The following is a 26886-nucleotide window of genomic DNA, read 5'->3' as shown; positions in this document are numbered from 1 at the left end:
TTTCAGCTGGAATGGACGTGCCTGGCGCTGTAAGACACATCACTGGGCAGCATTTCTGTTTACACTCCCAGACGCGGTTCTCTTGGTTGAGCTGCCTGGACCGTCGCTTATCTTTCCCGGCACGGGGCGCACGGCCGGGTGCTGACCACCAGGAGGCAGCCCCTCAACGCGGGAGCGGCCGGGACGGGGGTGACGCGGCGGCTGCGGTTCTTGGACGCCACACCCCAGGACCGGAGGGGAGGGTGTCCGGCTTCATGAGGGGCCAAGGCAGATCCTCGGCCGTGAGTTACGTCGTCGTTGGGGGACTGTCCGCCCCAAGTCTGATTTATTGGAGACCTGGCGTTTATGTTCCTCACCAAGTGTGACAGTAACTTTGCGGAGCTCCTCTGGCACTGCAGGAACCCTCGGAGGGTCTAGGAGGGGCGGTGTCGGGCCCGATGCCCCGCAGGCCGAGGGAACCCGCCTCGCAGGGCGCTGCCCCAGGTGCAGCGGGCGGGGAGGGGCCTAGCGGAGGTGCCCCGGGGCCCCGCCCCTCGCCCCGCCCCGGCCCGGCCGCAGGTCTGGACCGCGCGCCGCGCCCCTGCCCAGTCCTCGCTCTCCAGCCTGCGCTGCGCACCTCTGCGGTCCTAGCGTAAGTTCGCCGGTCCGAGCAGGCCCGCGGGGAGGGGCGGGGGCCAGCACCTGGATACGGTGGTGCGCCCCGAGGTGCCAGACGCAGGCCTGAGAACGTTCGCGGCAATCGGGGTGTCTGTCTCTTCTTAGGCTCATGTTTTTATTTCGTTTCACCATTCTTTCGCTCTTTGCTACTTTTCTCAAAACACTTTTCTGTCACCTCTTTGAATTTGTGGGTCAGGAATTTGATAAATGATGTGTGATGGCGTGGAGGGTGCTTGTGTGGGGGTGGGTGCGTGCGCGCGTGCACGCAGCTATAGAGAGTTGGGGTCAGAGTACTGAGAACATATTTTTTTCTGGGGTTTTTTAGTTATTTTTCTTGTAAAACTAGGGAGGCTCAAATTCCTGAAAGACCTCTCTTGGCTTGTCAGAGGCAGTTAACTCAACCTCAGGCTTCCTCACCTCCCGCTGCCTTTTCCCGAAAGCTGAGGTCAGGCACGCACTGGCTCCATTCTCCAGCTGGGGACTGGTGCTCTTTTGTGAATTCACTTTCCTGGAGACAATATTAAGAAAGAGGTAGTACTTGGGAAGGAAGTTAAAAGAGAAAAAAAGAAGCTAGAATTTTCCTGGAAATACAGGGAGTGCTCAGAGAGCCAAGCCTACTAAAGATTTGGAGGAGAAAGGGAAAGGAAAAAAGTCTAAAAATCTGGAGAGCACAGACCCTGGAGGCTTAAATTCTGGGGGAGGCACTGTTTTTCCCTCAGGGGAGAGATGAATCTGGAGGGTTCTGATTAGGAAGACATGTGAGTCGGATGGCTTGAAGATGGCTGTAGATAAGAATACATCCTGGGGACAGAAACCATATGAAACCACAGGGACCAATAGTGGAGAGACTGGTGAAAGAAGATGAACTAAATGAGGCGGCTGACGGTGTAGGACACAGGAGGGAGGAAGGATGAGACAGACAGAGCAGAAGGGTTTGGTGTTTGTCTGTTGACACCGTTCCCCAAAGCAAAGCCTGACAGATGGACCTGAGTGCAGGTAGCTGATTTGAGCAGTGAGCCCAGCACTGCAGTGAGGACGTGGGGAGGACAAATCCTGGAAAGAGGGGAAGCCAGCAGGGAAGGGCCTTTATGTCATGTATGTATGACTTAAATGTCAGGTTTCAGCTTCAATGTCACTTTCTCATGTAGGCCTCTCCTGCCACCCAATCGAAAGTAATTTTCCAGTTGCTCGATATCACATCCCTGTTTTATTTTTATCTAACAATTATTAATTGCTGCATTTTATCTGTTTATCTAACGAGTTATTTACTGTCCCTCTCCACCTCAAGTATCAGATTCATGAAAGCAGGGACTTTGTTGTGTTCCTTGCCACACCCCCAGGGCTTGGCATATTTTGGGGAACCTGGCAAGTGGTTTTCATATGAATGCATTTAGTTGTTTGAATTTTCACTCGTTCGTTTTTTCTGACCAAACTGAGTCTTTGCTCTCTTCTGCTGCAGCTGATTGAACCATGGCGACAACTCCGGCTGCTGCCTTTGAGGCCCTCATGTCTGGAGTGACAAGCTGGGATGTCCCCAAAGACCCCATCCCCAGTGAACTCCTTCTGACTGGAGAGGCCGCCTTCCCAGTCATGGTGAATGACCAGGGCCAGGTCCTCATTGCCGCCTCCTCCTATGGTCAAGGCCGCCTTGTGGTTGTGTCCCACGAGGGCTACCTACTGGAGGCTGGCTTGGCCCCATTTCTTCTCAATGCAGTGGGCTGGCTCTGTCCCTCACGTGGGGCTCCCGTTGGAGTGCACCCATCCCTGGCATCACTAGCCAGCATCCTGCAGGGCTCTGGGGTTGAGGCCCAGGTTCAGCCAGAACCGGGAGAACCCCTGGGGGTTTACTGCATCGATGCCTACGATGACACCATGACTGCAGAGCTGATCCAGTTTGTGAAATGTGGAGGGGGCTTGCTCATCGGGGGCCAGGCCTGGTGCTGGGCCAATGAGCACGGCAGTGACAAGGTGCTGTCCAAGTTCCCAGGGAACCAGGTGACCAGTGTGGCCGGAGTGTACTTCACTGACACCTGTGGGGACAATGGCCAGTTCAAGGTCTCTAAGAAGGTGCCCAAGATCCCTCTCCAGGTCAGGTGAGTGGTGTTTCCCTATGGGGAGTCTGACACATGTTCACAATACATTTGATCCCCCTCTTCAGTGAGCGTCCACTTTTAATACACATACTTTTTCACTCCTTTTCAGAACCACCACAAATGAAAAACAGGATAATTAAAATGCACTGAAGCCCAAGAGGGGCTGGGTTCTCACTGCAACCCCTGCTGGTGGCCAGAGTGACAATCAGTCTAATAGGAAAGCTTGTCATATTTGCCACGCTGTCTCCCGTGTCTGGTGCCTGAGACACAGAGTGTGTGCATCTCTTAAAGGAATGAGAAAGCATTTGCTCCCTTGTGTGAGCACGTACCATGTCCCAGGCTCCATGCAGCAGACAGAGCCCTGCTGCCTTGTCACTTATATTCTAGTGGAGAATTAGGCAGTTAAGGAAACAGATACAAACTCTAGCAGGTGTTGATAAGAGCTTAAAGAAAAGTAAAGCAGGGTAAGTGATAGAGTGACAGCAAGTAGAGTGGAGGGTATTTTGTTTAAGGTCATCAGGGAAGGTTTATCAATCAGGCCTGGTCAGGATTAGTTCGTGTTTCAAACAGAAGGGATTTAATATGGGGAACTAACTAAACCGGTGATCCACGAGCTGAAAACTGCACAGGCGACAGCACGGTAACTGAAAGATGAGCAGCAACAGGACCCACAGAGGGAGGTGGGGGTGGTCCTGGAGGCCAGGTCCTGCAGCCGCCTGGTGGAGCCTGGGGTGGTGCTGGGCCTGTCCAGTGGGAGCTGGGACCCCAGATGTATGTAGGAGCTGCATGGTGGAACCTGAGTCTCAGAGAAGACACAGTGATGGCCAGAGACACAGACTGGAGAGAGACACATCCCTTGACCCCTTCCTCCTTCCTGCCTGCCTCCATTCTTCTGCCTCTAATGGGCTGAACCTACCAGAAGCTGAGGGCCCAGGAAATGCAGATCCTGCTACGCAGCTGACAGACAAGAGTGGGAAGAGGATCTGAGGGCAAACAAGCCGGTAGCCAGCTTGGAAGTCTTCTCTGGTCTGGTGACATTTAGGAGACCTGAAGGAATTTAGAAAATGGCCATAGGGCCAAATATGTAAAGAGGGTTCCAGGCAGAGCCAGGAGCGAAGATGAGAGTCTAAAGCCGAGGCCCGCTTGGTTCATTCCAGGAACATCAAGGCAGCCAGTGTGACTGGAGCTGAGTGAATGGGGACTGGAGCTGAGGTCCTACAGGAACTGGAAGTCCATGGGTGGACCTTTAGCTCTTATCCGTAGCGAGATGAGAAGGCATTTTTGGATTTTGAAGAGGGTTGACATAAGGTACTTACAATCCAAAAAGAACCCTTGATTGATGGAGTGATGGTGGAGAACAGACTGTAGGAGGCAAGGGTTGAAACAGGAGCCCATTCAGGAGGTATTGAAATGAGAAATGGTGACCTGGACTGCAGCCATAAGGAGGGGCTGGAGGTTAGTTTCTGGGCCCAGCAGGCTTGGCTATTCAACCGAATATGCAGTAAGAGGGGAAGGAGTCAAGAGTTTTGGTGGTCGAATGCCTTCAGGATGGGCGTTGCCGCTTAAGGAGCTGTGAGCGACTGGAAGACAGATTAGAGGTGAGGAGTTTAGTTCAGGATATCTGGGGTTTTAGGGAACTTGTTAAATCAGTAAGTCACTGTGTTGGGTCACTGTCACAGAAGACTTAACAACAGTGGACTGACCACGTAGGAGGTTGTTTTCTCACGTAACATGAAGTCCAGGCAGGGCAGGCCTGGGCAGTGACTCCCTGCTTCGTGACCTCCCAGGTTCGCTCAAGCGGATTCATTCATCCTCTCTCTCCACCCCCACCATCGTGGTGTGTCACTTTTACCTTTATGGTTACGAGATTGCTACTGCTGCTTCGGGCACTGCAATTACACCTGGGCAAGAATAAGCTAGAATGGGTACACCTGCTGAATATGTCCCTTTTAATGCAGAAAATAATGTATTTTCTGGGAGCCTTGATCAAAAGACTCCTATTATATTTCAGTGGCCAAAACTAGCTCAGCTAACTGCCAGAGGGTCTGAGGGGCTGAATATTTTTAAATGGGCACTGGCATCTCTGAAGAAATCAAGATTCTGCTACAAGGAAGGGCATACACATATTTGACGAGCACCCTGCAGTGCCCTGGGCCCTCAGCCCCACGCCTTGGCCCACTTGGACTTCCTTCCCTCTGAGAGGGTTGGGAGGTGATGGGTTTCTCGGAGATGGCAGGGTAGATCTGATTCACTCCAGCTTGTCTTTGACTCTAATTCTAAGGGACAAACAGGTTAAACCCCATCAATCTAATTCCTCTTAATTGTTCCAAAGGACTCCTGTCCAGCAAACTAAAACCTGTTTTTCTTCATCTATGCCTACATATTTCATCTCTGCCGCTAAATCTGGGATATATTTTGTGTTTATTTTAACTTTTAATTATGGAAAACTTCAAACGTATGCAAAAATAGAGATACTACAGCCCCCATGGAGTCATTTCATCTGACCTCAAAACCAGCCCACTCACAGTCAGTCGAATTTCAGCCATAGCCCCACCCCTGCCTCACCCCAAATTATTTTGAAGCAAATCGCAGGCATATTCCATCTGTATTTCAGTATGTATCTCTAAAGGTTTAAACTGCTTTGAAAATATAACCACAAGGCACCATTATCACACCTAAAAGAAGTAATACTTCCTTAATATCATTATACATTTCCACGATTATCTCATTTTTTTCTCAGTTTGTTGGAATTAAGACCCAAATGTTTTGATTACTTTTATGTCTCATACAAGGTGTGAGTTTCCTTTCCAGCTCTTTTCATCTCTTGCTGCCTTTTTGTTGAAGAAACTAGGTACTTTGTCCTAAGAGTTTGCTTCAGAATTCAGTCTGGGTTTTGCTGACTGGATCCCTGTGGTCTCACTGAATGTGTTCCTCTGTCCTCTGTATTTTTCGTAAATTTGAAGTTAGATCTAGAGTCTATGGCAGGGGTTGGCCAACTATGGCCTGTGGGCCAGCCCCCTGTTTCTGTAACTAAAGTTCTACAGAAGCACAGATGGGTCTGCGTGTGTACGTACTGTCTGTGGCTGTGTCTGAGCCACCGCGGCAGAGCTGAGTAGCATCAGTGGAGGATGTGTGGCCCCCAAGCATAAGATGTTTATAACCAGCTGCTAAGAAAAAGCTTCCCACACCCTGGTTGAGCGGCTTGATCGGATTCATGTTTGAATTTCTGGCCTGTTCCCTGGGTGGTAGCACGTACTTCCTTGGGTTAGAAGGTAGCGTCTGTTTCTCTCCTCCTGACGTCAGCAGTCTAACAGTCATTGCCTAGCCCTTGATCCATGAACTCATTAGTGGTTATCAAATGGCAGGTTTAAAATTCTAGCATTCCTTTTATTTAATATTTTTGGAATATTCTATAAAAAAAAAACAAACTTCCTTTCGTCAGCTACAATTGTTCCTTTATATCTGTTGGGGGGGGGGGGGTCCAGGACCCCTGTGGATACCAAACCTGAGGAGACATAGTCCCTTACATAAAGTGGCAGAGTTGCAGTCCATCTTCCCTATGCACAGGTCTCACATCCATGAATTCAGGCAACCCCAGACTGGAAGGGACACAGGGTTGGCGGAATGCATGGATGTACAGATACCGAGGACAGAATATATTTGCTTACCACGTGGTATAATTTACATAGGGAAGGCAAGATACATGCTTGATCCTCCCCATCCCCACTCCTTTTAACATTTTCAAAATACTGAGCTGGATCCCTAGTATATTCCAACAGTTACCATTGTGTTTGAAACTTTAAAAAAAATTTTTAAATTTTTTTAAACTTTCGTTGTTTGTTTTGTTTTTGTTTTGGGAGGAGGTAATTAGTTTTCTTTTTTTATTAACGGCGTACTTGGGGATTGAACCCAGGACCTAGTGCGTGCTAAGCACACACTCCTAACGCTGAGCTGTACCCTCCCCTCCTTGTTTGAAACTTTTTTAGTATCATTATGAACTCACAGATTGAAACACACCCACATAACAAATGTGTTGTTTCATTTATTATCATTATCAATGCCAAAATTGTCTTGTGTTTGGTCATTGTGAGCCTATTTGAGTTGATTACTGAATCTTTTTGACCTAACCTGAATAGATTTCCTTGATTTTTACTGTAACGAGAAGTTTCCGTGTCATGTTACACATTCCCTGCCCCAGACCCAAGATCAGCCATTTCTCCAAAAAGCCCTCATTTTTTAGTGGAAAATGGTATTTAGAAATCACAATCCGCTGGGTTGATTATTTCTGGGTGTTTTGAGTGGGCAGAGCTAGGAAATAAGTATTTTTAAAAGTAAATACATCAAGAGTTCACACTGATATTTCAGGTTCAGGTTTGGAGCTACAAAGTTTTATTTAATTTCAGCAACCTTAGATCTGTGTCTCCTTTTATCCCATGATGAAAAATCCTAGTTCTGTGAGAAAGCAACATCATGACTCGTTTGCTTTATCCCACAATACACACATAACAACTGCAAAGTAAATGTACTGCTACCAGCACAATTAAAGATTCTATTAGTTCTTTCTATCCTTATGGCATATTTTATTAGGTTATCTAAAATCAAATAACCATCCTTAAAGTCACTTAGAATAGTTCTTCTCTGTGATTCTACCACTGAGTAAATACACATGGAGATTCGTTTGGTTATTTTACTTGTGCTTTTCAGAAATACTTTTGCAAATTAATTTTAATTTATAGCTATGTAAAATAGTCATGTGGATCCAAAGTAAAATCTCAAGAGCCTATATTCTAGCCCTGTCCCCTTCGTATAATGTCCTTCCTCACTCCCCTTCTAAAAAATTTGTTTATATATAAGTACACACACACACACACACACACACATGCACATTGGGGTCCTTTTCTTTCCTGAATAAGGCAATAGTGTACTATGTGTATTCTCCTCCCCCCTTACTTTTCTACTAAAAATGATTTCCTGGATGTGGCTCTATAATAGTACAGAGATATGCACTATATATTTTCTTATATATAGTGTATAGATGCAGTATAGTTTACTCAGTTCTTTATTGACCGACGTTCAAATTTCAAGTATTTTTCTAAAAATTTTTCTAGTATTCTTACTGTTGCATATATATTGTAACAAATGCCTTTGTGCGTATATTTTCATATTTTTGCCATATCACTGAAAATGGGATTGCCAAGTCAAAGGAGAAATGCAAATGTAATTTTGCTAAAGACTACCAAATTCCCCAGAACTGGGTTCCCCAGGAAGCTGGCTCAGAGACAGAGACCAGTGTGTGGGAAGTTTGTCAGGGCATACACTCCACGTCAACATCAGAAGGGGAGAGGAAGGAAGGAAAAGGATTGGACAGGAGGAGAAATTGGGCTATGAGGCAAGTATTTGATAGAAAATGTTTAAATAGTATTTTTGCTATTAATTAAAACACTGGGAGAACTCTGTGTCCATGAATGGAACATTGCTTAAATTATTATGATATATCCTAGAGTTATAGAGTGAATAATTATGTAGCCATTAAAAATCATGTGTCAAAGACTAGTTGAAGGACTAAGAAAATATTCATAATATAATAGACAAAATTAAGGTATAAAACTAAATTCAAATGATGTCAAAATGTGTGCATATGTAGGTGAAATACGTAACACCAGAAGAAAAGTATTAATATTGTATCTCTAGTGATAAGTTGATGGATGTTTACTATTTTTATCTTTAAACATTTGTTATCTCCAAATTGTCTATCTATAACCTGGGGAGGAAAAGTTTTTACCTTACTTCTCTGCCTTCTTGTAAACCCTTAAACAGTAGGAAAATGGTCTTCAAATCATACTTTTTCTGACCTCACATCATTTAAATTGCTTCATTAATTCAGCAACAAAATGTATAAAGAAACAAATCTTCTTAAATATCAGTTTTCCTTCCCTCTTTCTAGTGCCCATCTATATAACCATTCTTTCATTCAACTAAAATATACTGAGTGCCTATTAAATTCTAAATGCTATTTTAGGCACTGGGATTATAGTAGCATTTAAGTCTGTATTTGTTCTATACTTTAATAAAAATAATTTTTTCACATTATCAGTTTTCCTTATTTGTAAAACTTTTACTGAAATAGCAATATGACATTAAGCATTTGAATATTTTTAGTTTCTCATAACATCCCCAACAAAATCTTTACCTTCACCCATCTTCCACTGTCATATATCTTTGCTAGTTGTGACTACATAGTACCACTGTTTTGTTTTTGCTTAAAGACACTTTCCTATTTCTAAAAGTCATCTTCTCAAGGCGAATTTCTAACCACAATATATGTTCCATAATTTGTTTTAGCTGTTTCCTTTAGTTGAGTACTTAGCTATCTTCTGGTTTGGGTATTTTGAGGAGGGGCTGTAACTGACAAATCAGCCATTCACATCTTTAAGGAATTTTAGAAATCTCCCTCAGTGCAGAGGCCGCAAGTGCAACGTTAGGTTTTGTCAACTGAAGGAAGCACACCCCAACGTAAAGTTGTGAGTTACGTTTTATCTGGGGACTTACTGAGAGCTATAGCCTGGGAGATGGGCTCTAGAGAGCTCTGAGGAACGGCTCTGAAGAGGTCAGGGAGGCGCCAGGATATATACATGAATTTTTTTTGCTGGGAAAAAACATGTCTTTGAACATCAAAAGATTACTGCTAATGACAAAGAACAGGCATCCCAAGCTAATGATTTGAGTGCCTTTCTGTCGGGGAAGATTCAAGAATCTGGGGTCATGTCCAATATTTCCTTAGATGTGCATCTTAACTATCTAGGGGCCAGTAAGTCCAAAGCTGGAATGCTTTCGGGTTTTCTCCATCCTGAATTCCTCTCAGGGTGCCCTGTAGGTGGGTGACTGTGGTGGCTGATGGCTTGACCCTTTAGAACTGGAATGGCAACATTTTTTTCTTTACAGTTTCTTATCTTATAAAATACTAAGATACTTAGAAATGCAGTTAGTCAAAAAAATAGCCTGGCAGCTCAATGGCCAAGCTAAGTCTGAGGCTTGGTTTGGGGATTTCTCTTCCCACTCTGCATCTGCCCTCAGCTCTTGGAAAGCCAGTTTATTGTCCTTATTCAGTTTCAGCTCAAACACCCTGCTCAGAAAAGCCTTCCTCAGTGACCCCAGGGCCAAACTTCCAGTTTCACTTCTCTCCGTCTCTTGCCTTAACATCAGTGACCACAATCTGTAAATACCCTGTCTGCGTACATGCCAGTGCGTGTCCAGCCCTCCGGAGTCTGAAGCTCCCCGGGTGCACTGACCCTGCCCGCTGTGTGCTGCTTTATTCTCAGCGCGCGGTGTGCGAAACGTAGCAGAGAGCAACAGATGTTACAGACCATATAAATTAATGAGTAAATAGGTGAACGAACACACATTCTAAAGCATAGGAGAGAAAGGGTGGCCTGTGACACCAGGGTTAAGACTACAGACAGCTTCACGTCATGGAACGTGCTGAGTTCCGGGGGCCTCCACCCTCAGCCCAAAACTGAGCTGGAGCTGACCAACCCCATCAACTCTAAAGTCTTAAAAGGGCCTGCACTGAGCCCAGGCCCTCAGCTCAGATGCCTGCCTCCTCCATGCATGTCTCCTTTGAAGTTTTCAGTGACCTTGCCTGCCAGCAAATCTGGGTTAAAGGCTCCTGGGCTGATCAAACAAGCTTGCTAATGTAAGATCCCCGAGGGAGGCTCTGGAACTCCTTAAGGGAACTGTCCTGTCTGCCGAGGGAAGGAGCAGTCTCTAAAAACCAACAAAAGATCCTCTCACGGGTCTTATCCCCACGGGCAAGAGCTGGCTGCACACCTAAGTTTATATACACTGCCCACACTTTAATATGCAAAGCCAGATCCAAAGACAGAGAAGAGTCTGGGGGAAACACTGACCTTGGCTCAACAGCTCATTATGCTTACACGGGGTGTGACCCGCAAGGTGCAGAACATATTAGGAGCTGCTCATATAAAAGTGAATACATACTAGTCGCTTAGGTTTATCCCTCTCTTGACGATTATGTGTTCTCTCTCTCGATCCCCACCACAACCCCGCTGAGTGCAAGGTCTTTGTCTGAGGACTCTCAGCTTGTAAGCAGCATGGTTCTGTTTTCATATTCAAGGTCCCTAAGTAGAGAGTTTCCAGGTAGAGGGAGTGTGAAATGAGCCTAGATCCCAGAATTGCCCTCCCACCAAGTCTGACTGAGTGGATGATAACTAGTGAGCAAGCAGCTGAGTGTGGAGGCTTTGATGCTGATCCCAGGTACTGCGGCTTCATGGCCAGCGGGAGGGCCAGGTGACTGAGGTGTGGTGCAGTGTGCGGCCTCTCCTGACACTGTGCCTACCCATGACGCACAACCAAAGGGAAAAAGCTGAACCCACAAATGCAAGAGGTGTCATTAATGCCTTCTCATGACACAAGAATGAGCAGATTGGGTGAGTACAAGTGTAAAAGCAGCCGAGCTCCTTCAGGATTAGGTGGAGGCAGAAAGGGACGCTGGTGTTTGCCATCTGCCAAGCACAGGGGTCGGGTTGAACCCCTCCAGTGCATTCCATGCCTGGGTGGGTGGCGTCGGCCTTGATTTAGGTCCCTGAAGAGTGGAGGAACGAGGCCCCAGCAAGGACAGTATTAGGCCCCAGATGATCTCTGCCCTTCAGTTAGTGCTACAAACCTCAGGTGACAAGAAGGCGAAAGCAGCATTATACAGACCCGATATACTTCAGGGTGAATGGACATGGTGTGTATCTACATACAGACAGGTCCTGGGTAAGAGCTCACCCATACGATATCAGGATGTGCAAAGATCTGCTCGTGCCAATTGTGAAAACAATCTGTACAGTAACTATATGAAAAGGCGATAATTAATTTAAAAGGGAAATGTAAGAGAGACAGAAATTTAGTACGGAAAGACAACAGAATCAATTATGCCTGGAAGAAAAATGTGGCCCAGTGAACAGAATAGAATATTTGTAGATTATGTAATTAGTGAATAAATAGATGAATGAATACACATTCATTCCTTGAGAATGCTTCACAGCATAACAGAACTTCCTAAAGATATGTGTAAAATAAACGGAGAGACAGAAGGACATGCAAAAGGGGATTTCAGAGTGAAGAGAACAAATTAAGAACCAAACACGCCTGGTGAAGTAAGTCAAGTGTCCACCATGAGGGAGAGAGGAGACAAGGCCAGGGCATGGTGACAATGCCAGCAGCTCGCTTCACACTGGACTCCCCAGTCATTGCTGTCATTAATCGCTATGCCAGGTTTTAAGTCTCCATCCAGAAAGCCATCGCCCACATCACCTGTTTGCTCAGGTGTGATTTGGTATGTTACCTAAACACCGCCATCTCTCCTTTCCTTCCCTCCTCAGTGCCTTCTCTTGCACTTCCAGCTCTGAAGAAACACATGCTTTTCCATTTGCATAAATACAGTATCATTCGCACCTTCATGTCAATTTAAAGCCTCTTTTGCACAAAATATACCTGTTGATTGCCGCACACCCGGCTGCTGTGGGCTTCATCGAAAGACTCAGTAATAGAGTGAGATTTCCAGTGTGTGGACACCACCACTGGCTTTAGAGACAAACCACCCTGGGTTTGCTTCCTGTCCCTGCTGGTTATCAGCTAAGGAACATGGGACAAATTGCCCAACTCTTCTAAGCCTCATCTATGAAAGCAAGAATAGGTTCAGGTTTGTTCTATAAAAGAGATAAGCAGTATGTGTAAATGCCTAGCATATCTTAAACCTCATTACATAATAGCTACTTCCGTTATGTTATTATCCAGACTTAAATATTGTAAATGCAGATTTATAAAAGCTTTAAATATTGGTAAATACAAATATCTGTTAAGAATTACTTAGCATCCCATCTTCTATGCTGACTTGTTCATCCGTCCTTCCTTCCTTCCTCCCCCTTTCTTCCCTCCCTTCTTTCTCTCTTCTTTTTATCTTGAGAAACAGTTCATCTCTTTACAAAAATATTTCAAAGTTAATTCAAACTTACTACGAAAAATACAAACAATACATAAATGTACAGAGGAGATCAGCAAATTGCCTCTGCCCCTTCACACCACCACTCCTGGGCTCATCCCCTGGACTCAGGCAGACACTCTTAGAAGTTTGATACGAATCATCTCAGTTGCTTGTCTCTGCCTGTGTGTGTGTTGTAAAAATTTACTCTTTTTAATGTATCATGTTTCAGAATGTCTTCATTCTTCTGTTATGTTTACAAAACAGACTGACAGTACAGCATTGTAGGCTCTCACTTTCTCGTCCTCAGATTCTAAGATACAGCACTGTTGTCTTCTGGTTCTGATCAAGCTTGTCAGTCTTTCTGCTCAAATGATCTCTGTCCTTTCATTTTTGAATCAGTCCATCAGATGCTGAGAGATCCATTACCATCTCCAAATGCGATGATGAATTCATCAAGTTTTAATTTTCTGTGCAGCAGTTTTTGCTTTTAGCACTTTGTTTTTAGGCCCATGAAAGTTAATGAAAATTGTGTATTTGGAAAGCTTAACTTCTGTTCATAGAAAATAGTCATCTTTAATTCTTTCCTCTTTGAGGTCAACTGCATCTTATATTGATACTGGCACTTCTGCTTTCTTTTTGTTGTATTTTCCAGATACAGCTTTGTTGATTTTCTCATTTCAGTCTTTGTGTGGCATTTAGTTTCTAGTGTGTCTTTTATAAGCAGTTTGTACCTAGATGTTTTCAGCCCATTCTGAGAGCATCTATCTTTTCATATAAAAATGTAATCCATTCAGAGATACTGATAATTCAAATGTATTACTCTTGTCGTCTTGTTTTCTTATTTTGTTTTTAATTGTTTCTTTTTAATTTTTTTTTTTTTGGCTTCTACTCTATTTGACCTAGTTTTCTCTACTTAAGTTCTCCCAGTACATTTGTAGACTATGCTTTTATTTCTATTTTCCATCAGTTACTTTAACATTTAAAATTTGTTAATTACCCGAGAAATGTATTTATAGGTTCTCCTTATTTAAAGAAACAATACTGACAAGACAAAAGCCCCTTAAGCATCTCTTTCAATACCAGCCCCTTCTCTCCATCACTCAATCCAGAATGCCCTTGTCAGTTTATTGTGGATTCATCCTGAACTATCCATGTTAGTTGTCCTAGGTCTACCTGTTGTTTTCAACTGGTAAATAGTAAGCCACAGTATGGCTAAATCCCGGGTTTTTATTTGCTCTTCCTTCATGGTACCATGTGCACCATCTTACCAGCCCTTCCCAGGGAACCAGTGTTGACAACCCAGGGTGTTAGCTTCCATATTCTCCCCACGTCCATATAATCATCTACAGGTATTATACATGTCTGTGTGTGCACACAGGTCTCTGTGCATATGTGTATATATGTATACACAAACATGTAAATACAAACATATACACACGTGTATTCACATATTTAATGAGGGGGTGAGTCCTTTTTTCAGCAGAGGAAGCCGAGGTAAGAGGTGAGAGGCAGTGCAGCTGGGGTGGCTGCTCCAGTCCCCTTGCAGGTTAATGTGACATAATTGCCACCTCGTTTCTATGGCGTGTCTTACTGCTGCTAGGTAGTGTCTCCCCACCAGGACCACACTGGGTGCTGCTGGAACCGGAGACAAACAGAGTGTGCTCCTACCCCAGAGCAACCTTCTGATTCAGTATCGGTGTTTCTGAAAGTAAGTCCAGAATATTAGGATACATCCAGACTGGTTTTACATGTTGCCTACACCGAGGGTGTTCTACGTGGATCAGTGCTCAGAACTGTGATCCTATCAGCATCCTAGGGCTGCCGTGACAAGGCAGCACAAACTGGTTGACTTAACAGAATTTTATCGTCTCACAGTTGGAGGCTGAAAATCTGAGATCAAGGCGTTAGCAGAGTTGGTTCCTTCTGAGGCTGTGAGGGAGAATCTATTCCAAGCCCCTCTCCCAGCTTCTGGGGGTTTGCTGGCCACCTTTAGCCTCCCTCGGTTTGTGGAAGCATCACCCTGAGCACTGTCCTCACTTCACATGGTGTTCTCCCTGTGCTGGTGTCTGTGTCCAGACCCCCCCCTTATTATAAGGACACCAGGCATACTGGATGAGGACTTCTCCAGTGTGACCTCATCCTAACTCAGCTAATTACATCTGCAATGATCCTGTTTCCAATAAGGTCACATCCTGAGGTACTAGGGGTTAGGACTTCAACAAATTAATTTGGAGGAGACACAACTCAACCCATAACAGTGACCTTTTGGTACTAAGGTCCCTGTTTATCAGATACAAAGGGCTTAATTATCAGATAAATATTCTGTATGTGTTTATATATTTTAAATACTCACTAACATGTGTTGAAGGCACTATGTTAGCCAGTTTAGGGAGGTCATCTTTATTGAATTCTCCCAGAAACAAATGAGGAAGTGGTGGCTTTGAGAAGGAAGGCTTTTCTGGCTGCCCTGCCGGAGGGGAGGCGAGATCGTTCCTGATTAGAGCCAGAGCCCCCCGGTGGCTGGCTCAGCTGCATGGCAGCAGTGAGACAGTTTTATAAGCACATGCGTGTAAACTGCAGGTCACCGGTGGCATTAACGTGGCTCTCCATAGTAAAGATGTCCTATCATTAGCTGAGACCTTATCTGTCAGAAGATTCTGCAAGAACACCTGGAGCTAAGTCTACAAGCTGAGTCTTGTAACTCAACATCATTACTCCACAAAATAAGTCTTTAAGTCTCTAAAGGGAGAAAAAAAGCTACAGGCCAAACTGACGCCTGAAACCTTTTGACATTTGCCATGTTAGTTTGAAAATGAGATGACAAAACTAAACCATGATATGTCCTCGTTTTCATGCTGAAGAGAAACTAAGGAGAAACTCTACAAGGGGGCTTTAGTTTGGTAATGTTTTGCTATTCGAATGAGTAAGTCTTTTTTTTTTTTATTTTTTATTTTTATTATGAGACAGTAAGGTTTATAAAGCTAATCTGTGACCCTACTAGTTTACATGACCACTGAAGACATTTTGATAAATGTACTTTAGATACTGTTTCTATGTCTGGTTTTGTGGGTTTTGTTTTTAGTGTTTCGTTTGCAAACTTCGGCTTATTTAGAGCATAGTATCTTGGAATCTGATTTTTATATTTTTTCTATTAAGCGTTTACTAATAATATCTAATAATTATTTAAATTAGTGCATGGTTTGTTATTTAGTTAACCATACCTTATTTAACCAATTTCCTATTGTTTGACGTTTAAAGTATCTACAGATGGGTTTAAAAAATTCTTGAAATACAAAATCATTTCTGAATTCATTACATTTTGGTCATTTCTCAACACAAATTAGTAAATATTCCTATCAGATTTAAGTGAGAATTTTTTTTAAGTTGGCTTGTATAAATCTTCAAGTTTAGTATTAAACAGTAGATCAGAAGCAGCATGTGGAGAGGGGGCTTTGATGTTTTTTGCTGCCTTCTTTTACAGAAACGCTTCTCTGAGAAATGTATAAGAAGGACTACATTTTAAAGGAATAACAGATCTATTTTTCTAACTTAATTCATCTGAAAGCTTAGTTACAGGCACACCTCAGAGATTCTGAGGGTGCTGTTCCAGACTACCGCAATAAAGCGAGTCACCCAAGTTTTTGGTTTCCCAGTGCATATAAAAGTTATGTTTACACTAGACTGTACTCTTTTAAGTGAGCAATGGCATTATGTCTGAACTACCTTAATGTAAAAATATTTCATTGCTAAAAAAAATGCCCAATTACAATAGTAACACCAAGATCACTGATCACAGATCACCGTAACAAATATAGTAATAACAAAAAAGCTGGAAATATGCAGTTACCAAAATGTGACACAGAGACACAAAGTGAGCAAATGATGGTGGAAAAATAGCTCTGATAGATTCCCCCGACACAGAGTTGCCACAAACCTTCACTTTGTAAAAAAACAAAACAAAATAAAAACGCAGTATCTTCAAAGCTCAGTAAAGCGAAGTGCAATTAAAGGAGGTATGCCTGTACTTTAAAGACTTGAAATTCAAGGCAGAATATTCAACACTCAGTCGATTAACATGGAAAGAACAAACTCCTGGAAGTGTTTACTTGGGGAATGTGGGTTTTAAAATGTGCAGATAAAGCCACTACCTCACTCTTCAGCATTTCATCAAATCTATGACATTTATTTTAAGGAGCACCATTATTTTATTTTATTTCAATTTTTTAAATTTTAGTTTTAAAGAGGAAACTGCCAATTAAATGATATGCCATCAATTGTTTTAAAAGGTAAAAAAATATGCCTTGCACTCAATAAATGGTATTACATACTAAAATCTCAAATGTTATTAGTAAGAATAAGATTGGCATGAACTCTGTAATCTTTGAACCCACACAGATTTCTCTGTTCAGTGAACTCATTTCAGTGGTTCACTAACTGCAGCTCCTCTGCTCCTTTTCCTTTGTCCCTGTTGCAGGTGTGGGGAGGATCCCCGGCAGGATCAGCAGCAGCTCCTGGAAGGGATCACAGAGCTGGACATCCAGACGGGAGTGATCCCCTCGCAGCTGCTGGTGCACGGGGCCCTGGCCTTCCCCCTGGGCTTAGATGCCTCGCTCGGCTGCTTCCTGGCAGCTGCCCGCTATGGCCGGGGCCGGGTGGTCTTAGCTGCCCACGAAGGCATGCTCTGTGCTCCCAAGATGGAGCCCTTTTTGCTCAATGCTGTGCACTGGCTGGCCAGAGGCCAGACGGGCAAAGTTGGGGTGAACACAAGTCTGGAAAACCTGTGTGCCCTGCTATCAGAGCATGGCCTGGAATGCAGTCTGGAGCCCCATCTGACGGGAGACCTGTGTGTCTACTGCTGTGTGGCTTACAGTGACGAGGAGGCTACGCAGCTGCAGGAGTTTGTGGCCGAGGGTGGGGGCTTGCTGATCGGGGGCCAGGCCTGGTGGTGGGCCTCCGAGAACCCAGGCAGCTCCGCTCTGGCTGGCTTCCCTGGTAACGTCATCCTCAACTGCTTTGGCCTCAGTATCCTAGCTCAGACAGTGAACCCAGGCTGCTTCCCTGTCCCTTCCCCGGAGAAGCAGAGCTACCACTTCCGCAAGGCGCTCTCTGAATTCCAGGCTGTCCTGAATCATGGGGGTGGGAACTTGGAAAAGAGCTGGCTAGCCAGACTGGGAGTCGATGGTGCAGCTTTCCTCCAGATTCCGGCCAAGGGGGTCCCTGCTTATGCGTCCTTGCACCGGCTCCTGCGGAAGACTCTGCGCCTGTCGGGCCTCCCAGCTGTGAGCCGGGAAAACCCAGTTGCCAGTGACACCTGCGAGGCGGCAGTGCTCTACCTGGCCACAGAGCTGGCGCACTCCGGCAATGACTGCTCCCAGCTGGCGCAGGAGCTTGGGGTCTGGTCCTGCAGCCCCAGTCTGTCCATCTCAGATCACCCCATCACGGTGGAGATCGATGGAAGCAACCCAGGTAGGGAAGACGGGGCTGGGGGAAGGTGTGGCTAGCAGGCTTCCCGGGGCACGCAGACACTGAAGCTCAGGCAGGCCAGCTCCATTCTGTCAGGTACTTTCAAGGGAACTGGGGTTGGGATTCTGCTTAGGGTTTAGGAAGGATGCATGCAAGAAGCATGGATGAGCGGAGGTGTGCAGAGCAGGGCTGTAGCCCTGGGAGGGACTGTGAGGCTCCAGGTGGGGTGAAGTCAGGTCGGGGGAGAACTCAGCCTCTCCTATGGTTCTTCTCAGGCAGCGAGGATGCCTGGGTGAGTACAGGGCTCTACCTCCATAATGGACAAGATGCAGAAGTCTCCTTGTCTGAAGCTGCGGCCTCTGCTGGCCTGAAGGTAAGACCAGAACCCCCTCTGCCACATCTCAGAGCCACAGAGCTGCTGCATTCTCATCCAGCTCGCAGCCGTGCTCCCAAGAGTGCCGGGCATCGTTCTGCCCGTGTCACAGATTTCACAGATGGAACGGCTAAGTCACAGGGAGCCCAGGCCAGTGGCTGAAGATGCCAGAGCTCCTAACATCAGATCCAGGCCCAGACACAAGCCCTCAGAGTTCCACCTCCTGACAGAGACGTGAGGAGAAAGCACCTGTCACATGTGCAGAGTCTCACTCATTTCCCAGCTCAGCCTTCCTGAGTCTTAAAACCCCTTTACCTTGACACCTGAAGGGTATACTTAATCCCATCACTCACAAAAATAGGCCGTCATGCAGAATTAAATTCTTCCTGCCTCCGTTCTGGGGGGGTCACTTCCCACCACAAGTTGGGGTTTCTTCTGTGTCAGTCTCCTTTCTTGAGCTCACCTACATTAAACCTACGAAAAGCAGCCCCAGGGCTCCAGACCAAACAACACTCAATCCATCTGAGCAGGAGGGGAGGCCGGGACCGAGAGGGAGGAGAGAGCCAGTCCTCCCTGGCTCAGCCCAGACCCCAGTGCCTCTGGACGGGCCTCCTTTCTGTACACAGAGTGGGGATGAGGAGCCCCTAGGCCTCACTCCCAGCATCAGAATAACGACATGGGCTTGGGCCCTGGCGCCTGCTGCAGAGGCACCGGGGACCCTGGTCAATATCAGCCTCAGGGTTATGCCTGGTCCGCCCAATGATGGTCCACTGTGGAGCTGTTTAAATCCCCAGAAAAATGGTTCTCCATACCTTGCGGTCCGTATGCCTTTTGGAGTGCTAAAATCTCATAGACTTGCATGCACAGCTCACAGGAAGGGGAAGCCGGAGTTTTTCTCATACGTGCCCTCCACATCGCACCACACACAACCCCACACCCACAGCACAGAGACCCAGCTCCTCTCACACGTGGTGGAATCCCCTCTCCAGGTACAGGTTGGCTGCCACACCGATGACTTGACGAGCGCCAGCAAGCTGTCTCGAGCCCCCGTGGTGACTTACCAGTGCAGCATGGATAGGACCACACGGACAGTCGCCTGCCTCTGGGGTGGTCTTCTCTATGTCATCGTGCCCAAGGGCAGTACACTGGGCCCTGTGTCTGTCACCATCAGAAGAGCTGTGCCTGCCCCGTATTACAAGCTGGGTGAGTGGACTGAACGTGGAGGGAGGCGGGAGATCTGGGGACGCCGCAGTAGCTGTGGGCTGCTGCTACGAAGGGGAGGGAGAGGATTGGTGGCCAGGAGGAGGAAGAACTGTTCAAGGTGGAAGTGGAGGCAGGAGGTGAGGTACACTCTGTGTCCACAGAGACTTCAGGGCAGAACAGGCGGAAGGGTCTAGAGGCCTGTCCTTCAGTTCGCAGCATGCAGCCCCACGTGATGATCGCTCATTATTTCAGTGTCCTCCTCCGGGAGTTCAGGTGGTGTTTTTCAGCTCAAGGGAACCTGAGGAAGTGGGTGACAGGATCCATGGTATTTATTCCCAGGTAAGACGTCCCTGGAGAAGTGGAGGAACTGTATCCAGGAGAGCCCGGCTCCCTGGGGGGAGCTGGCAACAGACAACATCATCTTGACACTGCCAACTGCAGACCTCAGGGGCCTGGACGACCCCGAGCCCTTGCTCCGCCTCTGGGATGAGATGATGCAGGCCATAGCCAGGCTGGCAGCCCAGCCCTTCCCTTTCCTCTGTCCAGAGAGGATTGTTGCTGACGTGCAGCTCTCAGCCGGTGGGTACCCCGGGGGGAGGCTCCTAGTCTATGGACACCATTTATTTATCATTTTGCCTTTGGGGGGGGGGCGTGATTTTCTTTTTTTTAGTGCCTTTATCTGGTTTTGGTATCAGGGTGATGGTGGCTTCATATAATGACTTTGGGAATGTTCCATCCTCTTCAGTCTTTTGGAATAGTTTGAGAAGGTTAGGGGTCAGTTATTCGTATGTTTGGTAGAATTCCCCAGTGAAGCCATCTGGTCCTGGGCTTTGGTTTGTAGGGAGTCTTTTTAATTAAACATTCTATTTCACTTCTAGTGATTGGTCTGTACAAATTATGTTTCTTCTTGACTCAGTTTGGCCAAGCTGTATGTGTCTAGAAACTTGTCCATTTCTTCTAGGTTATCCAGTTTGTTGGCATATAACTTCATAGTATTTTCTTACGATTTTGTATTCTGTAGAATCAGTTATTTCTCCTCTTCCATTTCTTATTTTGCTTATTTGAGTCCTCTCTCTTTTCTTCTTGTTAGCCTGGCTTAAGGATTTTGTTTATCCTTTCAAAAAACCAGCTCTCAGTTTTATTGATCTTTTCTATTGCTTTTATCTCTGTTTTATTTATTTCCTCTGTGATCTTTATTATTTCCTTCCTTCTGCTGAATTTTATTTTGCCTTTTTCTAATGTCCAATATGTGTAAGACATAATTTTACCAGTAAAGAGAAAAAAGACATTCAAGACATGGACCTTGATGGGAATAAAAAGATGTTTACATGTGAAAAGGTAAATCATGTTCATCTACAAGGTGAGATTTCACAGGATGGCAGAACAGTCACAGAAAAATCAGTACCAGGAGCTCAAGGGAACAGTGACGGTGTTTCAAGGAGAAGTTAAAACAGAAGAACCTCCTTCAAACATAAGTCAGAGTTGGCAACGAAACAAGAGAGTAAAGAGGCTTATGTGAAGTACTGACTGGCTTAGCGGAAAGAATGGCAGCTAAAAAAAATAAGGACGTCTGGTTCCAACGTGCAGAAAATTTCTCTGGACCTGGTTTCTTATCTTTTAAAAAAAGACAAGATTATTGATATGAAAGAGAATGAACCTGGACAACAGTGGTTTATGTGGGAGAAGGAATGGCAATGTTCTAGCCTCAAGGATCTCAAATTTAGACACAATACCTTACATCGCAAACTCACATACAAGGGAACATCACATAAAATGAAGCACTGAGTTATAGAGAGAGTAACAGTACTGTCCAGGGCCAGAGTGACAGGACTGTCCAGGGCCAGAGTGACAGGACTGTCCAGGGACAGACTGACAGGACTATCCAAGGCCAGAGTGACGGTACTCTCCAGGGCCAGACTGACAGGACTATCCAGGGCCAGAGTGAGAGGCTGGGAAGAGGGTAGGGTCTCTTCAGTCTCTACCAAGTCAGAGAGAGCATCTGCTTTCCAATCAGCATGGAGATTCTGGAATTACTGGGGACAGCCAGGATGGAGAGGGAAATGTACACAGTGGAGAGGAACGAAGGGAGATGGGTTTGGGCAGGTGCCCCCGCCCCCTCCTCACTCTTTGTCCTGTGTCCCCAGGCTGGATGCACGCAGGGTACCCCATCATGTGCCACCTGGAGTCGGTGCAGGAGCTCATCAATGAGACAGGCGTGAGAAGCAGAGGTCTGTGGGGACCCATCCACGAGCTGGGCCACAACCAGCAGCGTTGGCAGTGGGAGTTCCCCCCGCACACCTCCGAGGCCACCTGCAACCTGTGGTCAGTCTACGTGCACGAGACGGTCCTGGGCATCCCCAGGGATCAGGCCCACCCTGATCTGAGCCCTCCAGAACGAGAGAAGAGGATCAAAACACATCTGGGAAAGGGAGCCCCCCTGAATGACTGGGAGTTGTGGACGGCTCTGGAACTGTATCTACAGGTACTGAGCAGAAATTCAGGGAGACTGGGGTGGGGTGGGGGTGGCCAGAACTTTCTGTCAGGTAGAAGCTTCGATCCAACCACCCCTGCTAGCCTGGGCCCACCAGCTCCCCTGGCTGCACGGCGGTGCTGCTCTGGTTACACGTTTCTGAGATGGAGACAGTGACTCCTGTGCCTCTCACCTCCTATGATTTCACAATGACAAGTAAGAGGAAGTGCAAAGTGTTATGAAAGAAAGTAAGTAGAGAGAAACACAGCCCCGGATTTCTTGATTAAGGGCGGAATTGCTGAGTAAGACTCCCCGAGACTGAGCCACAGCTCTCGCACGCACTGCTTTTGTCCTTTGTCCCCTCCAAAGTGTTTCAGCAACGGTAATTGCTCTGTTTTGCTTTGTTTTCCCTCTCCTTAATTTCACGGGTCCAGTAAGTATTGCATTCTTTCTTAGTTACTTACAGTGACGTGTTACGGGCAACTGCATTACTAAGACAGCCTCGTAGGAAATAAATCTGGTAACAAGATTCTCAGAATTCCATCACCCACCTGAACCCAAAATGTTTCTGAAATGAGTAAATAAATAACCAACTCGGGAGAGCACCAAGGTCCTGAAGCAAGTTGACTGCCTGTGAAATGAGCGTAAATCCCTGTCCCCTCGCCCATCCTGCTTTGAATTTTAATACTTTCAAGTCATCAAAGCCGCTCCCCACATCAGGTCCCCTACATTGTGTGCCATGACCCTCTAGTGGGCACGGCCCGCTTTTCATAGGCACAGTATCGAGTTAAAGACCGCGGGCATCCTGCCCAGTGTCACACATGTAAATGATGGCCCCAGAACCTGAAATCAGGAGTTCGTGACAAGCCCAGACTTTTGCACTTCCATAACCCCCGCTTTGATTCTTTTTCTTTCACTCGTTTTTCTGAAGAGTGAGTGTGAGACAGCCCCAGTCAATGAGATCACTTTGCACTGCATCAGCTCAGGGTTCTTCTAGAACCAGTCTGAGGGTCTGCAGGGAAGCAGACACTCGTGGTAGTCGGCACTGAAGTGCAAGACAAAGCCCTAATTCCACTCTACCCACTGGCCGACTCACCAGGGAGCCCTGGATATCATTTTGCAAAAGCTATGCAGAGACCCCCCTCATCTTGGAATCTGAGGCTTGGTCTGAGGACAGACAGACACCTTTGGCTTTCCCCACCTGCGGGGGGTCTACTCCCCATCATTCCTCCGGCTGTTCTGGCATCTTGCTTTGGCGCCCTGCAGCCCGCCTCCCACTGCCACCGCCAAAACAGCCTGCAGGTTCACGTTTAAACCTCGTCACGTGCTCTCCCTTGCACACAGGATACAGCAGAAGCTGCTCGGCTGGGCGCACAAGGCCCCTCATTATCAGACGTTCACCAGTACCTCCCTCCCAACTCCCAGTCTCCCACCTCCACAGTTACCCTCCAGTTTACCCGCCTGCTCCCCACTGGGAACACGTCTCACTGTTTCGGCTGCTCCATGCTTCCCTCCTGCAGCTGAAACGTGCTTGAACATCTTGTCTCTCACCTGTCAAGTCACCTGTCACAATTCAGCTCTATCGTCCTCTTCTCCTGACGCCATCTCCTTGACAAGCCAACTTTTTTTGTAATTTCTTTACTTACACATCTGTCTGTCTGTCCCGCTGGCCAGGGACCTCCAGAAGGATAAGAGCTCTTGCCTAGCACTACAGCTGGCACATTGCAGATATTTAATAAATGTTACTTGTGTAGTAAGTGCCACATCTGTCGATGTATTAAACTAACGGTGATGAGCAGGAGGACCGTCGAAGGCCAAGGCAGTGCGAGCAGAGGGCGCTGATCCAAGTGTCATCTGTCCTCAGGCTTTTACACCCCAGAGTCAGAGGATTCTCCTCCATCAAAGGGGGAGTGAGGTCTTGGAAACCCCAAGATCCCCGCTAATTCTAAATCTCTGTATTCTTAGCTAACAAGGGCCTCCTGTCCATGGCTTTCAGGTGAGTTGTTCCCTATAAAGTCTGATCCACTCCCACGCTGAGCCCCTTGTGACATACCTGCTTCTTCCTTGTTTCATCCCAAAGGCAGTGTTCCACGAAGAAGAGAACAGTCACAGGTCTGAGGTGGCTAAAAAAGAAAAAAAAAAAAGGATTTTATTATGTCTGAAAATTGTTGGAAGTTTCCAGCTTTGGGGTCCCAGTCCCCATCTCAGTCAGGCACAAACCTGTCTGGTGCCTGGGAGAACACGAAGGAACTGGGGATATAAGTCTTTCTCAGATAATGGTGACAGCTCTCATTTATTGAGCATCTACCTCTTTTCGGACAGTAGGATCCTCATGAAGTCCCCTACTAGATCCTGGGGTACAGGCTTCGTGGCCAGGGGGTGGAACGAGCCAGCAGGGTTGTATTTATGTGCAGGAGTAAGAGGGGAGACAGGGGCGAGTGAAGAAGTGAATGAAGCTAGTGGATGACTGAGGGGAAGAAGCACCGGGAGGGAAGTGCACTCGTGGGCATGCGTGCTGCACAGGACTTCCACTAACCCCCGGGCCTCACCCTGCCCTCCCTTGTCTTCCCAGCTCCAGGAGGCCTTTGGGTGGGAGCCGTTCACCGAGCTCTTTGCTGAGTACCAGACCCTGTCTGACATCCCTGAAGACAACCCTGGCAAGATGAACCTGTGGGTGCAGAAGTTCTCTGAAAAGGTGCAGAAGAATCTGGCTCCTTTCTTTGAGGCCTGGGGCTGGCCGGTCCAGAAGGAAGTGGCTGACAGCCTGGCCTGTCTGCCTGGGTGGGAGGAAAACCCCATGCTTAATGAGCAGTCTTTATGCCCCAAGGATTGTGTGAGGTACTTCCTATGAGTTACCTCGTGGAATCTTCACGACAAACCTCTGAGTTACTCCATTTCACAAATGAGAAAACAGTCACTTAGGGATGTTAAATTACCTCTGAAATCACAGAAGAATCGGGGCTTTTGCAATTAAAAAATTGTGGCACTTTCCTCCATAAATGATTAATAATTTAAACAAAAATTCACCTAGAAAATGTAAGTTCAGTAAAGTTCTGATTTATCCCATGTTCACTACTGAATTGTTATTAAACATGAAATTTAACCTCCAAGAGGGTATTGCTCCTGATTTCCTGGTTGTCCAGCGTGTGGTTAGCCTCCCTTACAGGCAGAGCAAGGACTTGAACCCAGGCAACTCAACTCCAGAACGGGTGTTCTTACCCAAGAAGCCAGAGATAAGGAACGAAAAATGCTGGGTTTAAGAGGTTGCCATAGAGACCGAGACAAAACCTGACTTTCCACACATTCTCTGGAAGCTGGAGCCTGTCTGTGTTACAGAGAGACTGTGGCTCTGTCTAAGTTCAGAATTAATTGTCCGTAACTGTGACGCTCAGAGAGTATTCCACATTCCAGAGCACACTTGCTCCCATGGATGCCAGTGCAGATCTGGTGAATCATCATTAAATGCTGCTTGCCAGGAAGTCTTGTGAATGCTTTTCATTTATGCCCACAACAGTCCTACAGAACAGTAACTATTACTATCTCTGTTGTTCAGAGAGGCAGACACAGAGCTAGCAAGCGGTGAGGCCACATGTCCAGCTCCAGAAGTTGACCTCTGGTCTCAGACTTTGAGCCAACACTACACTGTGTTCTGTTACTGGGTCTGCTACGGCCTGGACCTCTGCTTGCAGGGAGCTGTGTGTATGACTGCTGAGTCACAGAATGGCCCAGTGAAAACTGCTAAGACCCAAACAGGCTCTTTCTAGTTCCTGCAGGAATATTTAACCACCAGGGTCATTCATCTAAGGCACGTATCCCTCAATACCTAAGACTCCACCTCCTTAGTCTGGAGGATTTTGAAGCTCCCATGCTTCAAATGACAACTTGGTGGAGTCCTAGAGGAAGCTTGTCTTCAACGCAGGGCTTGTATCCAAGTGTTCTTCGCTCATTCTTAAGGACATGCAAACTTCCATCCTCACGTCTGAGAGCAGGGTCAACGGGAAGCATACATTCCTGTAGGTTATTAGCTCAGTATCTGAAATACCCAAAGTCCTAGCAAATTGTATAAATTTCGAAGGACATAAATCACCCAGTGGTACTTTAGGGAAGCAGTAGTGGCTGCTTCAAAGTTTTAAAGGAGGTAAAAGGACTGTGGCTCTATTTTGTCCCCTGAGCCCAATATAGCCACTGACTTATTAGAGGAATGGGCAATTCATTTCAAAACATTAACGCACTGGCAGTTGGTCACACTAAATGGAACCACAGAACCTCATACGTCTGGAAAATATTGTTGAAATTAAATAACAAGCACTGCTAAAGGGAATTAAAGTGATTTTTATCTTGAATAAATAGACATGGATTCCAGGGTCACCTATGTTGCTCTTTGTCTCCCCCTTGTGGCCATACAGAAAACCTTACAGCTCCTGACCATCAGCTGCAACAGTGAAATTATTCTCGTGGAATTTTTTCCATTTTCTTTCTATTTAAATAAAACTTCCTCTTAGTTTCATTATTTCATTTCTTCTGCTTTGGAGGGGAGGTGTTATTTTACTATCATTTTCTAACTTAATATGATTTTAGTTCAATTTATTTTCAGTCTTTTTTCTTCTCTTACGTTAACTTTTAAGATACATACATTTTT

General features: G+C 46.2%; 2 protein-coding genes across 2 annotated transcripts in view; both read left to right on the top strand.

Moving 5' to 3' along the window:
• The first annotated feature begins 495 nt into the window (after window positions 1–495).
• LOC102520523 (TRPM8 channel-associated factor 2) lies at window positions 496–25373 on the top strand. Its single transcript, XM_032483557.1, has 8 exons — window positions 496–631; window positions 2117–2750; window positions 17213–18204; window positions 18477–18574; window positions 19564–19777; window positions 20117–20356; window positions 21922–22259; window positions 24820–25373. Exons 2-8 carry the CDS (start codon window positions 2128–2130, stop codon window positions 25096–25098), a joined length of 2784 nt encoding a protein of 927 aa, XP_032339448.1. The 5' UTR covers window positions 496–631; window positions 2117–2127; the 3' UTR covers window positions 25099–25373.
• The window catches only part of LOC106729703 (TRPM8 channel-associated factor 2), a 31838-nt gene continuing 5454 nt past the window's right edge, over window positions 503–26886 (top strand). The window contains 1 exon segment of the mRNA XM_032484368.1: window positions 503–631. The gene's annotated coding sequence lies outside the window, so the exon portion shown is untranslated.

Source organism: Camelus ferus, chromosome 7 (assembly GCF_009834535.1).
Source record: "Camelus ferus isolate YT-003-E chromosome 7, BCGSAC_Cfer_1.0, whole genome shotgun sequence".
Lineage (NCBI taxonomy): Eukaryota > Metazoa > Chordata > Mammalia > Artiodactyla > Camelidae > Camelus > Camelus ferus.
This window is presented reverse-complemented; position numbering and strand designations above follow the sequence as displayed.